Source organism: Scyliorhinus canicula, chromosome 19 (assembly GCF_902713615.1).
Source record: "Scyliorhinus canicula chromosome 19, sScyCan1.1, whole genome shotgun sequence".
In the NCBI taxonomy this organism is placed as follows: domain Eukaryota; kingdom Metazoa; phylum Chordata; class Chondrichthyes; order Carcharhiniformes; family Scyliorhinidae; genus Scyliorhinus; species Scyliorhinus canicula.
This window is the reverse complement of record NC_052164.1, coordinates 79,949,727-79,966,431: the sequence shown is the minus strand read 5'-3', so window position 1 is coordinate 79,966,431 and position 16,705 is coordinate 79,949,727. Positions and strand designations below refer to the sequence as shown.

The 16,705-nt window shown below is 48.9% G+C and overlaps 1 protein-coding gene across 1 annotated transcript in view; it reads right to left on the bottom strand.

Moving 5' to 3' along the window:
* Positions 1–16,705, bottom strand: part of LOC119954022 — a 163,331-nt gene that overhangs the window by 127,974 nt on the left and 18,652 nt on the right. The window contains exons 7-14 of the mRNA XM_038778798.1: positions 15,908–16,030; positions 15,397–15,574; positions 13,250–13,389; positions 12,128–12,319; positions 10,756–10,977; positions 8,424–8,573; positions 5,688–5,791; positions 3,154–3,371 (exon numbers count right to left, since the gene is read on the bottom strand). Coding sequence (XP_038634726.1) covers positions 3,154–3,371; positions 5,688–5,791; positions 8,424–8,573; positions 10,756–10,977; positions 12,128–12,319; positions 13,250–13,389; positions 15,397–15,574; positions 15,908–16,030 — 1,327 coding nt within the window. The remainder of the gene's footprint in view (positions 1–3,153; positions 3,372–5,687; positions 5,792–8,423; positions 8,574–10,755; positions 10,978–12,127; positions 12,320–13,249; positions 13,390–15,396; positions 15,575–15,907; positions 16,031–16,705) is intronic.

Here is a 16,705-nt window from a genome sequence, read left to right as displayed (position 1 = left end):
TGCAAGACAACTTTTCAGAGCAGTTTTGTTTGTCTCACTAAAGCACTCACATTCAAATGGAAAAACACCCTGCATCAGATTAACCTGACTGCAATTTTTCACATATCTTTATCATTGGATCGATCAGTCATGAATCAGATCATGACTGGCTACCCAATTGCTGCTCATACCTTTCAAAGTTAGGCTGGGACTGGTTTAGCACAGTGGGCTAAACAGCTGGCTTGTCATGCAGAACACGGCAGCAGCGCGGGTTCAATTCCCGTACCGGCCTCCCCGAACAGGCGTAGGAATGTGGCAACTAGGGGCTTTTTTCAGTAACTTCATTGAAGCCTACTTGTGACAATAAGTCATTATTACTATTATTAAGTGCCATCAGTCGTTCGATGAACCAGTTATGAAGTTTTTCTGAAGAGCGTTTTGCTCAAAATTAAAATCATGACCAAAAACAAAAGGCAAATTAACAAGTCAAATATATGAGAGAGAGAAAGAGAGAGAGAGAGAGAGAAGCTGAGGGTGATTTTGAGTCCATATTAGGCATGCCCGAGATCACCAACATGGACAGAAAATCCAGAGAGAATCGGGAAACTCGATTCCCTTGGGAGTAATCACGTTTTTCGATTTTCCCCACCTCTCGCTGGTGACATTACGTGCTTTGCACCTACAAAAGGGTGAGAACCTCAATTTCATGTTTTTGAATACATTTCAATGTATTTCTCCAGATTCCCCCAGCCCCCCCACCGCCCCATGATTCCCCCCTCACTGAATATTCATAGCATCGTAGATTTTACAGTGCAGAAGGAGGCCATTCAACCCATCAAGACTGCACCGGGTCTTGGAAAGAGCACCCTACTTAAGCCCATACCTCCACCCTATCCCTGTAACCCTGCAACCCCATCTAATCAAAGGGCAATTTAGCATGGCCAATCCACCTAACCCACACATCTTTGGACTATGGGTGGAAACCGGAGCACCCGGAGGAAACCCACACAGACACGGGGAGAATGTGCAGACTTCGCACAGACAGTGACCATAGTGGGAATCGAACCTGGGACACTGGTGCTGTGAAGCCATAGTGCTAACCACTATGCCACCGTGCTGCCCACACCTTGCTGACAGGACATCACACCTGCGAGGTTACACCAACTATTCGAAGACATGAATCAGTCGAGAGGATCCCGCCCAGGTGCACAAAGGTTAAGTATAGCGTCCGGTGGGGAGGGAGACATGCCTGGGCAGTGCCAGGAGAAGGCTCTGCCAGGAGTGCTGGCCGAGGTGATAAAATCGGTGCACATCTCTTTATGTACACAGTTGTTACTCCAGATCTTCTGACATCCTGTGCACAGAAAATCTGGATTTTCCTGAAAAAAAGACTCGTCCCCTCGTCCCCTCGCCCCCTCGCCCCCTCGCCCCCTCGCCCCCTCGCCCCCTCGCCCCCTCGCCCCCTCGCCCCATCCCTCCCTCCCTCCCTCCGACATTCTGGCACCAGGGCAAGCCACACCACCACCAACCAGTACCAGGGCAACACCTCCCCCCACCCCACACACAAGCACCTGTCATGTGAGTACCTTTAAGAAATGGACGTTTAAGCAATGTACCTTTAAGAAATGTAGCATCTCATATTACTGAAGTGATGTCCGGGGGGGGGGGGGGGGGGGGGGGGGTGGGGGTGGAGGGAGCTGAGCTGAGAACACTTCTGCCTTTTGGGAGTTTAGTTTCAGTTTTGAGGAAAAGAGCTTGGGTGTGTCTGCGTTTTTGCAGTAATCTGGATCTGCTGTGATCTCTGCCAGAAAAGACTATCTCTGAATCATATGGGTGATTTAAACTCATAATAGTAATGTCTTTAACCTGATGTGTTTCTGTTTAAAAGTGTTAAATCTTTTGGAGGTTTGAAGGAACATTTTGAGGGATTATTTAGTGTTGTATTATTTTGGGGGTTATCTTTGAAGTAAGGGGTGTTGAGTGATCCAATGTTTATTTAAAAGGTTAAGTTGAATTCATGGAATAAACATTGTTTTATGATTAAAAACCCACGTGTCCATAATTGTAATACCACACCTGAAGACCAAGCTGTATGCTTCAAAAGCAACAATACATTAAAGGGAGAGGTTGGTTGAACTCTATGGTACATTTTGGGGTTCTGAAAACGCCGCTCCCATAACACAGTGGGGCAAGCCACACCTTTACACACCAATACCAGGCCAAACCCCCACATTCCAGCATGGGGCAAATCCCCCTTACTGCCCCCCCCCCCCCCATACACACACACACACACACACACACACCCACCCACACCAGCACCGGGGCAAATCACCCTCACCCCCCCTCCCCCACACACACACACACACCAGCACCAGGGCAAATCCTTCACACACCAGCATTGGGCAAACCCTCCCCCCAAACACATCAGCACCAGAACAACCCCCCCTCCCTCACACACCAGCACCAGGGAAACCCCTCCACACGCACAGCAGCACCCGGGCAACACCCCACAACTTCGGGGCAAATTCCCCCCCCCCCCCACACCAGCACAACCATCCCCCCGCGCCCCCCACGCCAGCACCGGGGCAACTCGCCCAAACACAAGCAGCAGGCAACTCCTCCTAACGCCCCCCCCCCCCCCCCCAATCACACAATGGAGTTCCCTAGAGGACTCGCCCCGCCACTATCCCCTGGGAGTGTCACCCTGGCAGCACTGCCTGGTGGTGGGTATCAGGGGCAGTGCCCAGGCATGTTTGTCCCTCTCCTAGGTTTGCATCCCTGACACGTTCCTCTGGACTGTTTTGAAACACCTGTTGTTAACCTCACCAACATGACATCACATTGGTGAATGGGGAATTCTTTATTTGTGGGTAAACATAAGGTGGGGGGGGGGTGCCTTCAAACATATATAAATTTATTTTAATAGATTTAAATGAGGTTCCTGCCCAGCAGTTACGTCTCCAGCGAGTGCCGGGGTCACCGATGAGGGGTGGGGCAAATCTATGAATGAGATCTCGCCACTGGAATTTTCCGCTAGCATTGCATTTTCGCCCGCAATGAATGCCAACTAAACCCCCCCCCCCCCCCCCCCCCCCCCCCCCCGGCCCATGTTGGTAGACAAACAGATTAGCGATTGCACATTAAAATGTGAGTCTGAACTGGCTTGACGCTTACCCAGGGTCACAAAGTTGAGCTTGGCTCAAGTCCGTCAGTCCTAATTGGCTGCAATAGTGCCCGGGAGGACAGCGTTGACACTGGGCCTGACTGGCCAGCCCTGTAGTATGAGAATATGATCCCAGTGGACAAGGCACTGGATGTTCACTTCCCTTTGGGCAGTAGTGACCAATGGGGCAGACATCATTACCAGTAAAAGTGGCATTGCCAAATTCAACCTGCAGCAAATAATTTTCAAAATTAAGATTATTTAATCCAACAAACTTAAATTGCCTAAACATTTTCCTCAAAGAGCTAATATTCAATAACAGCATTGCTTCAAAAACATATTTGACACAAAAACGATATTCAAGACAAATTCAAGATCCACAATAAACTAGTCAGTTCAAAACATGACGAACACAAGAGAAACAAATGCTGCAGCAGTATCTATCTGTGATAGCATATTTTAATGGAGATATATTAATGCAGAAACTACACATAGATTGCATGCTGTCATGCTGTCGAAGCAGAATAATTTAGTTGCTGCATTTTTTTGTGCTACAAAATTGATTGCAGCACACTCCTGTTGGTTATGTATCTAAACCCATGTACACTGCTCCAACAGCTAAATAGGATGCAGTAACCGCAGAACATGCTTAATACCTACCTAATAATAAAGAGGTATAGAGCAAAACAGAGCAAGATAAGATACAGGGAAATGTGAATATATTTGGGAATTAGGGAGGTGCATAGCAGATAAAATTCCCAGTTGAGACAAATGAAGTGCTTCACATGTAGGAAAGGCTGATTACTTAAAAGGCATGGAAATAAAGTGTATTGAAAATGTTTGACAATAAATTTAACTCCTCACATCACCATTTATTGGTAGTGAGCATCAAATCAGATGTTGGGATGCATTATAAATTTAATGTTAAGCTGAAAGGGGCAGCACGGTGGCGCAGTGGCTTAGCCCTGCAGCCTCACGGTGCCGAGGTTCCAGGTTCGATCCCGGCTCTGGTCACTGTCTGTGTGGAGATTGCACATTCTCCCCATGTGTGTGTGGGTTCCGCCCCCACAACCCAAAGATGTGCAGGCTAGGTGGATTGGCCACGCTAAATTGCCCCTTCATTGGAAAAAAATAATTGGGTACTCTAAAGTTATTTTAAAAAAATGTTAAGATGAAATAATTGGGTTATTCTGTAATGTAATAAAATTGGTGCAATTGCACTGGGGGTGCTCACTGCAGTTTAGAAAGGTTGTTGCAATTACTGAGAGAATAAAGGAAAGAGCAACCAGAATGACTAAGGATGGAGGGGTTATATTAGGAGGGGCTCCTCCAGCATCCACGCTTCCCTCCATCCCTCTCCTCGGCTATGGCCTGGTGTTGAAGGCAAACACACGTTGGTAGCCAGCCTGGCTGACTGCAACTGGGAGACAGACAGAAAAGTTAATCAGGTTCTGCTGTTAAATTTAACAGGATCTGAGGGAAACTGTGTGGTGAATGTATTATGCCAATAATCCACCAGTGTATTTGTATCTGTGCTGTTGTCCTTGTATTTGTATCTGTGCTATGCTGTTGCCCTTGTGGGCTTCTCCTATGGGCCATTGTATAGCATTATCAATAGGGGAACATGTTGGGGCATGTATGGGCTCCGCCCATGGCTCCTCCCCTTGAAGAGAGGTATAAAGAGCAGTCGATCTGTAGGCGGTTCTCAGTATTGGTTCAGTCGCAGGCAGGCACTGTTCTAAGTTGATTAAAGCCACGGTTTACTTCTACTCATGTCTCGAGTGAATTGATGGCCGCATCACCCTGTTTTGAGGGTTTGCAAAACAGCACTCTGCTCCCTCCCTACCTCCACGCTAATTTTGACGTCATTACTTCAGCGAGTGAGTCATAAATTGATGGAACTGTCTCCCTGGGGATGGTGAAAGTACTAGGTATTGATTCGCCCAAATGCAAATTAGACAGTAATATTTTGGGATACAATAAATGAGTAACCTGAGATATGATGTGATCTATGATAAGTGTCTGAAACTTGGAAAGAGCTGGTGACTTTGGAGTCTGTTCTCAAAGCTCCTCAACACCGATAGCTTTTTCTCACTTCATGTCTGGGTCTGCTGTAAAGTAACTGGAGATTGATTGATTGAATAAAAATTCCATTATTGTTACAGCATTTGATTGCCAAGATGAAAGAACAGCAATTAGGTGGATCATAGTCTCCGAGTTTGTTGGATGTGCCACAAACCATCTTCTCAGCCAATCTCTAACTCAGTTCAATCTACACTTCCTGCACATCTGAGCACCTTCCACCTTCACCGAATGCAGAAAATAGAAAGAAAGTCTCTTTTGTGACTTAAGTGGTAACTGACAAAGAAACTTCTGAACTAGACATTGCTATCACGATTACCTCCTTACTGAAGTTGTATGGGTTCAGAGGGCTCAATGTAAAATATTAGTGCAATATTAATTTACACAGTATTTGATCAAAATATTTTGATTTTAATTCTCATTTTAAATAGTTCTGATCAAAATGAGTCATTGTAGATTGTACCAAATGCTGGATAGGAGTTGGGCTGATGGCACTTCCAGTACAGTAGTAGCCAGGGTGACACGGTCCTGTAGGATTAGAGAGTCCATCGGAAGCACAATGCATACCTGTGAGGGAGATGCACAAGAATTTGAAACAAAGGGTCAGAAATTGAGCAGTTGTCAGACTTGCAAAAATTGAACTCAGCTTCTTTTAATTTACTACAATGCTGCTGTGGCTATGATACTAGGCTAGCAAACCTACAGCTAAGTTAACCTAGTAATAAATGGCAATGGAAGTTGCCACTAATATATATATATATATATCTCGGTATCTAATGTTAATTACCCCACTTAGAGACCCCATGGGCCTCACGCCACAAATGACTGTCACACCAGCTGATTTGCTGGGTCTGTGTTGCCAGCCCCCTGCTAACGAGGGGGAGCAGCACTCAAACTGATCCCGCAGAGCAAACCCCACACAGCATGCAGCTGTGACACCAAGGAGACCAGGGCCAAGATTCGGAGATGCAGACCTGGCCAGACTGTTGTACCCTGTTCCCCAGAGGGGCTCGACAGGTCAGCGGCAGGTCAACCACAGGGCAGCCAGAGCTGCCCGAGAGGAAGTGGCCGCAGTCGTCAGTGTGGGGACTGTCACAAGGGGGACCGCCACATAGTGCCGCAAAAAGCTGAACGACTTCCACCGGACCGCATGGGTGAGCTGGCATTGGCCCCCTGGCACTGGTCACACCTGCCCCCGATGACCATGCACCTGACACGACCCCCACCCAGCACCATGCTGCAACCCCTCCCCCCCCCCCCCCAAACGCATGAAGCATTCAGCTTATGATGCCCTCTGTCTCCGCGCTGGAGAAGCTGACCCATAACAGGCAGCAGAGGGTTCCGACAGGCAGCGGGGTGCCGGACATCAGAATCCTCAGCCCTCACGAGGAATGGGCCCTGGAGGTTGTGGGGGTGGCTGAGGGCAGATCGGTCACCGATGTCCAGATTGGCCTGCACCACAGAGGTGACTAACCACTGCACACCCCCCCCCCTGCAGTTGATCAGTTGCCAGTGAGTTGTTCTTGCCAGCATGTTGATCCTTGCTCCCAATGACCACACATCCATTCTCCCACAAGATCTCCATCCAACGGCGCGGGCCCATCCGGAGTGATCCTCTCCATGCCTCCCAAGAGAACATCTTGGAGGAGAGCTCCGAGGATGCTACCATAATAGTCGCAGCATGACTGTCATACCCATCCTCCAGCAGCGCAGAGAGATAGACCTCAGTGGGCAAAATCAATGGACAGGCCTCTGGGACACATTCACAATTGCAGGTGCACATCAGATGGAGGGAGGAACATCAAGGCGAGGCTTCAGTCGGAGGTCTGCTGGATCCCAGGACCCAGTTGGGTCCCAGTCAGAAACTGAGCCTCTGGACCAGGTATACCCAGAGCCGATGCAGTCGATAAGGTGTAGCCGAGAGATTCAGAGGGCGATGTTAGTGACACTCCAGCAGGTCCACAGACAATTGGAGAAGTCTCAAAGGCCGAAAGCACAGGAGATAGCACTGACAATGTGTGGCACTGCGTCCAAAACTGATAGGGTGGCGACCGCAGTGGAGAGCCTGGAGCATAATGTCAGCACCATGACTGATGGTGTTCAAGGCATGGCTCAGTCATTGGCAGCCATGGCTGAGCACCTTGGCAGCATGTCCCAGTCGCTGGAGGACATGTCTCTGAGGCAGGTGGACCTTTCCAAGGCACTGCAGAGCATGTCCCGGACGCTAGGGGACATGTCCCGGACGCTGGGGGGACGTGCCCCAGTCTCAGGTTGACCTTGCTGGGGTGCTGCGGAGCATGTCCCAGTTTCAGGTGGGCATTGCTGAGCCACTCCAGAGCATGTCCCAATGAGGACAGTGTCCCAGACGTAGGTGGACATTGGCGAGGCACTGCAGCGCATGGCCTGGTCATGGTCACAGAGGGGCAGCGCTGAGGGCGTCTACACCATTGTACAGGTACTGGGGAGCCACCAGGGCTGGCAGAGCCAGACGACTCAGCGACACCTGGAGCTCAGTTAAGTTGCCCCTTTGTCCCAAGGTCACTCCCAGGGCCTACTGGCACTGACTGGGAGGAGGGAGCGCTGTGTTCCTCTGTCCCAAAGTGACCCCTAGGGCCCTAACCAGATGGGGGGGGGGGGAAACACTGGGGGCTTCCCTGTGGGGTGGCGACGGTGGCCACCAGCACCCCAGAGTCTCTCCCCCCTCTTCCACGACAACCATAATTCTCAGAGTCAGCATCGGGAACATGGTGGCATGGTAGGGCATGTTCTGCCAGCGAGTGGGCCGAGCCCTCCAGCCCCAGTGCCCCCAAAGGATGCCCATGTGATGCAGTGCTGGGACCCGAGTTTGATTCCAGCCTTGGCGACTGTTTGGTGGAAACCGGACCACCCCGAGGAAACCCACGCAGACAGAGGGAGAAAGTGCAAACTCCACAGACAGTTGCCAAGGCTGGAATCAAACTCAGGTCCCCACTTCTGATGTGCATTTTGGGAAATACAGACATAGTGGTAGAGCACGAAGGCTAAGTACAGAAGAAAACGGAGATGGTATTAACGTGGAGAAGGGATGTGGGGAGGGTGGGTGTGGAAGGCATCATTGGGGGCTCGGGGCAGTTGGGGCCATGACCGTACAACAATAACAATGTTTGTTACCGAACCCCTCAACACTTTTTATTTCTGTATGTTAAATGGTTTTTCCTACCTGGTGAACAGGGCTCACAACTTGACTTATTAGCTCCACCAGGACGAGGGCCAAATGTACCCTTTGCACAGGGATGCTCTGTGCCCAAAGTAGTGCCAACTGGACAGAAGAAGCCTGCGGGACACAGTTCAGGCAATTTCCCACCAGAACCTTAAGTGACAAAGTAAAAAACTCAATGTATAATAGTTATGGAAGAGCAGGCTGGAAACAGGGCGGACTTGGTGTTCGTAAATACTTTTACATTACTATGCAATTGAATTAAATAGGATTTTCCTTTCTTGTGCAATGGATTAGCCTTTGGAGGCCATTGAAGGGTTCATCTTGCCAAATGGCTTCATATTACCATCAAAGATAATCTAGTTTTTATTCTTCATTTCTCTGATGGAACGAAGATCAGGCCCTGGGAGATGCAATTATTAATATGCGCCAATGATTTAGTTCAATACCAGAATTTTCTAGAGCACCCTCCTTGAAAAAATCTCACTATACAATCAATTACTTTGTGAATTTTCCCTCTGCAGCACCAGTCACGACAGGAGGGTGTTGCAACCAGATGGCTCTTGCCCCTTATTACATTGATCTTCCGTTGAATCCCTGCAGTGCAGAAAGAGGCCATTTAGCCCATCGAGTCTGCACTGACCCTCTAAAACTGCATTCTACCTCGGCCCACTCCCTCTCACTATCCCCATAGCCTAACCTGCACATGTTTGGACACTAAGGGGCAATTTAGCATGGCCAATCCACCTAACCTTCACATCTTTAGACTCTGGTGGAAACCAGAGCACCCAGAGGAAATCCACGCAGACAGAGAGAAAAAGTGTAAACTCCACACAGACAGTCGCCAAGGCTGGAATCAAACTCAGGTCCCAGCGCTGTGAGGCAGCAGATATGAAATCAGACTGGATGTAAGACTCACTGTGGAGAGAGAAGGGAGCTAATGTTACGAGTTTGGATGACTCGTGGAGAAAACTGGAAATAGGTCCGATTTATACTGATGTGGGGGGGGGGGGGCAGTGGGGCTGGATAGGGGGTCAGCAATAGGTGGATATTGACAAAGGTGTCGTGGACAGAAACACAAAAGGAATGTAAATGGCAGTGATGAAGGATCAGAAGGGTGCTGATAATGGCACATAAAAGAGATTAGAATGTGTGAATGGCAGAACAAAGGTGAGCAGTGTGTCAAAGGGCAACTAGAAACAGATGACCCAAGTGGGATGGGGAGGGGAACAATGGTGAGGGAAAGAGAGATCAATCGAGGCAATTCAGATAAATTGATAGAAATAAAAATAGGGTGAAGGTGGAGGAGAGAGTTCACAGTCTGAAGCTGTTGAACTCAATGTTAAGTCCGGAAGGCTGTAAAGTGCTTAATCGGAAGATGAGATGCTGTTCCTCCAGTTTGCGCTGGGCTTCACTGGAACATTACCGCAGGCCAAGGACGGATATGTGGATGTGAGAGCAAGACGGTGACTTGAAATGACACAGAACATACAGTGCAGAAGGAGGCCATTCGGCCCATTGAGTCTGCACCGACCCACTTAGGCCCCCACTTCTACTCTTTCCCTGTAACCCAATAATCCCTCCTAACCATTTTGGTCACTCTCCAATTTATCATGGCCAATCCACCCAACCGGCACGTCCTTGGACTTCGGGAGGAAACCGGAGCACCCGGAGGAAACCCACGCAGACATGTGGAGAACGTGCCGACTCCGCACAGGCAGTGACCCAGCGGGGAATCGAACCTGGGACCCTGGCGCTGTGATGCCACAGTGCGACCCACTTGCGCTACCTTGCTGCCCAACTGACAAGTAGGTCTGGGTCCCGCTTGCGGACGGATTGAACCTTTTGTTTGCCATTCACACATTCTAATCTAGTTGTGTGCTGCAATCAGCACCTTTCTTAAATCTTAATCACCACCAATTACATTCCTTTTGTCTTTCTGCCCACAGGGTGCCAATTAGCATTTTTCCCATGACAGAGATGCATGAGGTGAGGCTTTGGGGGAGTTTGGGGGTCATGTCAGGAGGGGGGGGGGGGGGGGGGTGTTTGAGAGATTGGAACGCCTATAAAAATGGTGTCCCGATCTCTTCCTGCACTGAGTTCTGGCGGGAGGAGCTCCTCAGTGCAGGACACAGGACTAACTGCATTCCCCGCTGAGGCCCCGGATTGTAACAAAGTCCTGATAGATAGCGTGGTGTTTCTTGGTGCTGCAAACACTGGAAAACAATCGGCTAAAAGCGCTTGTCACGGGTCTCTGCTACAATTTGGTTAGATCCCGCCTGTGCTCTGTCACGCAAATTAGAAACTGGCTATAATAGTATATCAACTTTCTCACCATTAGTGAGCCGACAAAAGAAACCTGCTGGACATGGGTCACATGATTCCTGGCCTTCGTTGGCTTGGTAAGATCCTCCCTTGCATGGCAGTGGAATGGAAGTTCCTTCAGGGCAATAGAAGCTTACTGGACAGACAAACAGTATGGGGCGAGGTGAACTTTGACCCGGAGGGCAATAAAATCCCCGGGAGCAAGGACCATCAGGGACATCATTACCGGGCCCTTGAAAAGGAAGTAATACCATTTTAGAGAAATGTTTTTTCAACAAACCATTTATTATAAATAAGCACCTGACCAGTAACCTTCACATCGCTTGTGCAAATAATGAGAAACGCAACACTGATGCCATAATGAGGGACGTGCAGCATCATTAATACACACTGGCATGTGAAGCTACAAGAGCCATTCACTGACTCATTGTTGAGTTCCTGATCTTGGCCATGCTGCAATCAGGGTGTGCTGACGAGAGAGGAAATGCAGAGTGGAGTACAGACATATTCCCATGAGGAGATGGACATTCAGGTCTTCCGTCTCCTTTCCCCCACCCACATATCATTCTGTCGGACAGCTCTTCCAATTTTGACACAAGTCCCCAGATGCTAATAAGGAGGAATTTACAGCGTCGCCAGGGTCTGGTGCCTAGGTTGGTCGGTTTCATTTCTTTTAAGCATTTGATACAATTGAATGGTTTGTTGGACCATTTCATAGGGTAGTTAAGAGTCAATCACATTTCTGTGAGTCTGTAGTCACATGTAGGCCAGGCCAGGTAAGGATGGCAGATTTCCTTCCTGCAAGGGCATCAGTGAGCCAGATGGGGTGTTATGATAATCAACCAAAGATGTCATCCCATTACTGGGATTAGCTTTTGATTTCAGATTTTTTCTTGTGTTTAGATTGAACCTGGTCCAAATCAGTCCAAAGACATTATTACTGGGCCATCTCCTGCTGCATTATGAACGTGTTAAGTATTACCAAAACAAATATGAATTCTAACATCAATACATTTTCTCCCCGACACAGAATTATTTGGATTGCATTCATACTGCAAGTTTTTCACACTGCAATTTTATCAGAGCAAATCATCTCCTCGTCTGTTAAAATGAACATTTCCTCAAAGATATGCAGCAATCAGAAATGTACCACTTGTGGGACAAACAGGCTGCACACAAGCAACGGTCCTTTTAAATCATAACATGATTAGAAGGAACAGTGGTTACAATGTTAATTTACTTTTAAACTTGTACAGTTTCTCATTCGGCCAGAGTAATTTTATGTTTAGCTGCACGTTCACATTGTTCTGTTGATGACCCTGCCGACACACAAACTTTTACTTAGATCCAGATTTAGCTGTAACATGGTTAGACATTTTTACCATCACAGTACTGTCCACCGAGACAAAGCTGGCAATCTGATTCTTCGCAGTTCCTACTGCTATTGCCGTAAGTACCAGGAGGACAAGGCACAGGGATGGCTGTGCCTCTCGGGCAGTAGAGACCAGCAGGGCAGATGTGTTGGTCAGGCTGAGTGGAGGCAGCATCGCAGTAATATCCTGCGAGACATTCACCTGCGGCAAGTGGGGGAAAATAATCATAAATCACACAATTCTTCTTTGCGCTTAACTCCAGAAATCTCACTTCTACCACAAATCAGGCAATCCAAGCCGGAATTGAATTAGAATTAGAATTAGAATTAGAACAGTACAGCACAGAACAGGCCCTTCGGCCCTCAATGTTGTGCCGAGCAATGATCACCCTACTCAAATCCACGTATCCACCCTATACCCGTAACCCAAACAACCCCCCCTTAACCTTACTTTTTAGGACACTACGGGCAATTTAGCATGGCCAATCCACCTAACCCGCACATCTTTGGACTGTGGGAGGAAACCGGAGCACCCGGAGGAAACCCACGCACACACGGGGAGGACGTGCAGACTCCGCATAGACAGTGACCCAGCCGGGAATCGAACCTGGGACCCTGGAGCTGTGAAGCATTTATGCTAACCACCATGCTATCGTGCTCCCCTGCAAGAGAGACATTCATTTAAAAATCTATGGGGTAACACTGGGTTCAGTAGAAAATGTCTTTACAGCAGTACTGCCAGGAAAGTATTAGGGCAGGAGCAGAGTAAAAAAAAAACAGAGAATTAGTCACTTTACATTTGACTAAAAGGGAGACTGAAAGAATATAAGAACTGACAGCTTTTCTGTTTCAATAAATCACTTTTCTTAAAACCACAGACTTTGCAAAAGCTATGGGGCAGGATTCTCTAGTCTTCTGCACCACATTTCAGGTTCCTCCCGTCGGCGGGATGCTCCGTTACGCCGGCTGGTCAATGAGGTTTCCCATTGTGGGGTAGCCCCACGCCGTCGGGAAACCCCCGGGCTGCCGGCAAAATGGAGCATCCCGCGGCAGAGAATCCAGCCCATGAAACTAAACGGGTTCCTTCTGATTCAACTGTAATTTACATGTAGCATTTTAAGAATGAACATACCCGATGGCATGGTAAGCCCTGGATTTGAACAGTATTTCCCTCCATCACATGGTACTGGACTAGGAGATCCAGGTGGACAGTAATGACCTGCTGGGCAAAGCCCACCTATTGAATAATATTGTTCCGGACACCACTTGTACCTAGTAAGGTCATTAAAATAATGAATATGATTTAATGTTAATGGAATTTCAGACTTATCTGGAACTATGAAGACAAAAAAAAATTAGAATTTTAAAGCTGACTTGCAGACTGATGACTAGCTGATCCCCCTGTTTTTCCAGACAATAATAAGAATGTTCTTCCAGCCAGAATCTTGAAGAGTCAACATTATGGAGGACTGGTAGGAAAGTGGAGCACAGGCCAAGATCAGATTGGCCATGATCTTACTGAATAGCAGAGCAAGCTTGAAAGGCTGAATGACATTACTCACTCTGGGCGGGATCACTGTCAAATCTGGATATTAGATCGAGAGTGGGCAGCACGGTAGCATTGTGGTTAGCACAATTGCTTCACAGCTCCAGGGTCCCAGGTTCGATTCCGGCTTGGGTCACTGTCCGTGCGGAGTCTGCACATCCTCCCCGTGTGTGCGTAGGTTTCCTCCGGGTGCTCCGGTTTCCTCCCACAGTCCAAAGGTGTGCAGGTTAGGTGGATTGGCCATGATAAATTGCCCTTAGTGTCCAAAATTGCCCTTAGTGTTGGGTGGGGTTACTGGGTTATGGGGATAGGGTGGAGGTGTTGACCTTGGGTATGGTGCTCTTTCCAAGAGCCGGTGCAGACCTGATGGGCCGAATGGCCTCCTTCTGCACTGTAAATTCTATGATAAGAATTCGCCTTGGAGACTTCCGGTGAGCGCCGTTCAGTGCTGGTCTCCAAAAACAGGGACCAGAAGGAACGGCACTCGTTGGCATCTCCCAGCAGATGGGAGGCCTCCAGGTGCTTGCCCTCCGGGCAAGCACCCTAACACTGCTGGTGCCACCCTGGCACAGCCAGCCTGGCACTGCCAGATTGCCAAGGTGGAATACTCAAGCAACAGGGATCGAGCCTGGGGTGCCCTTTACGGGTGCGGGGGAGGGGGCCGAGGACCCACTTATAGGCAAATTGGGGCTTGGGGGAAGTGTGCTTAGGGGTTGCGTCAGGAGCCTCGAGAGATCTCTCCCCGCACAGGGGATCCAGCAAGCAGGGAGGGGAACTTTAAACATCGGGATCCCTATTAACATGCAGATAAGATGTTTATATTCCCTGCAAGTTGGACTGTCTATTCACGTCGGTCTGAATTACGACAGGTCCTCACAATATTCTCCTGGCGAACAGAACCCACCCCATGGCATTGTCTGGGAACTTACCCTGACACTCCAAGGCGCCAGGGTTCCACGGTGGGGGAGATTTCATGATGGTGGGAATGGAGTTTCCTTTCCGGGGGAAGGAAATAATATATTTTTTCCATTGGGGCGCTCCTCTTTCAGGAGTCAAATTTCTCGCAGGGCACGCTTATTCAAAGCCCACCCCACCAGCATGATGTCATTGGGCCCGCCTCCTTGATTGCTTTTGACTCTGGCTGGAAAGGCTGGCAGTGCAGCCGGAGGGCGACATCCCGCTTTTCCCGGCCGAGTTGACTCTCGGCAGAAACGGCCCTAGGGTGGCTGGCGCCCCGGGAAAGCTGAACTTCGGTGCCCTTCGGGGGGGGGGCTCCGTTCACCCGGGGGGGGGGGGGGGGGGGGGGGGGGGGGGGGCGGAATGACCTGGTACATGATCGGGACCCACCGATCAGCGGGCCGGTCTCTCTGTCGGCAGGCCTCCTTTCTTCCACCGGCGAGCCTGGATCCATCCGCCATGTTTGTGCGGGGCGGCCTGGGGGAGGGCAGCCACCGCACATGCGCTGGTTGGCACCGGCCCAACTGCGCATGCGTGGGACCCGAGTCGTTTACGCGGCGCCGGGTCTCTGACGCCGGTCATGCACTCCTTGTTGGTGCCCCCTAGCACATGGCGCCCCGGGCGACTGCCCGAGTTGCCGGTACCTTGAGCCGGCCCTGCTCTCGGTCAAAAAAATGGAAAAACTCCGCCCACTGTATATTCACAATGGACATAAAATAAAATACATCAGATGGCATTTTAAAAACAGGGTCTAAAAGGTGGTTTTAAACACTTACTCTGAGGTGGAGTTCAAGGAAACATTCCAAGTTAAATGGTTCGCTGTTGGTTTGTCAGTTGTCGATCCCCCTGTGCAGTAATAGCCCGGAGTACAAAGTCCAGAAGGTTCTGTGAGGCCAGATGCATTACAGTGCTGTCCTGCAGGGCACACCAGACACTCCCTCGCACTTCTGATACCTGAAGAGAGATATATTATGAACTTGAGTTTAAGGGATAGTGTGAGGTGTGTCATGGAACTGTGGATTAACTTAGTGCCCTTGCTACAAAATTAAGCATCAAGAGCACAACACTTATCTTGAAACATTTTCTCTCATTCGACCAGTTAACTCATTAAAATTTCTTCAGGAATTCAAAACATGTTCAGAAACATTTTCTTTAAAAAGTAAATGCAGCTTTTCTATATTGGCAGAGTCTCAATCCCTACTATGAAATCATGCCTTTCACACAGAAGGCTCAGATATGTGAGAAACATTTTCATATCTGCGATCACAATGTCAATAATTGCAATACCTGTCTGGCCATTGTATGTTCCTGGAGGACAGGGATATTGAGTGGCTTCCTCTGTCCCAGGGAGACAATAATACCCTGGCAGACAGAGCTCAGGAATCATCAAAGTCGGCAGACAGTAATATCCTGCAATAGCAATGAAATTGCAAGGTAACCATTCGGAAGTATGAACATTATTGAAAAGGTAGTGATTATTTTGAATTGTGGTGTGCATTATTAGCTGCTAATCATCCGTCTATCATCATAATTGTGAGTGCGGCACACAGTTGATGGGCTCAATAGTTGCATTCCATAGAATCCCTACAGTTCAGGAGACTAATTGGCTCATTGAGTCTGCAATGACCATCCGAAAGAATAACCTACCTAGGACCCGTTCCCTCACCCTATCCCCGTAACCATGCTCATTGGTCATGGCCAATCCACCTGACCTGCATATCTTTGGACTGTGGGATGAAACCAGAGCCCCCAGAGTAAACCCACGTAGACATGGGGAGAACATGCAAACTCCACACAGTCACTCAAAGCTGGAATGAAACCGGGTCCCCAGCACTACGAGGAAGCGGTGCTAACCACTATGCCATCGGCTGCGATCCTTGGTTCTGGACTCCATCGCCATTAGGAACATCCTTCTTGCAAGGTGGTGCAGTGGTTAGCACTGCTGCCTGATGCCGTGGAGGATCCAGGTTCGATCCTGGCCTGAGTCACTGTCTGTGTGGAATTTGTACATTCTCTCTGTGTCTGCATGGATCTCACCCCCACAACCCAAAGATGTGCAGGGTATTTGCAATGGTCATGCTAAAT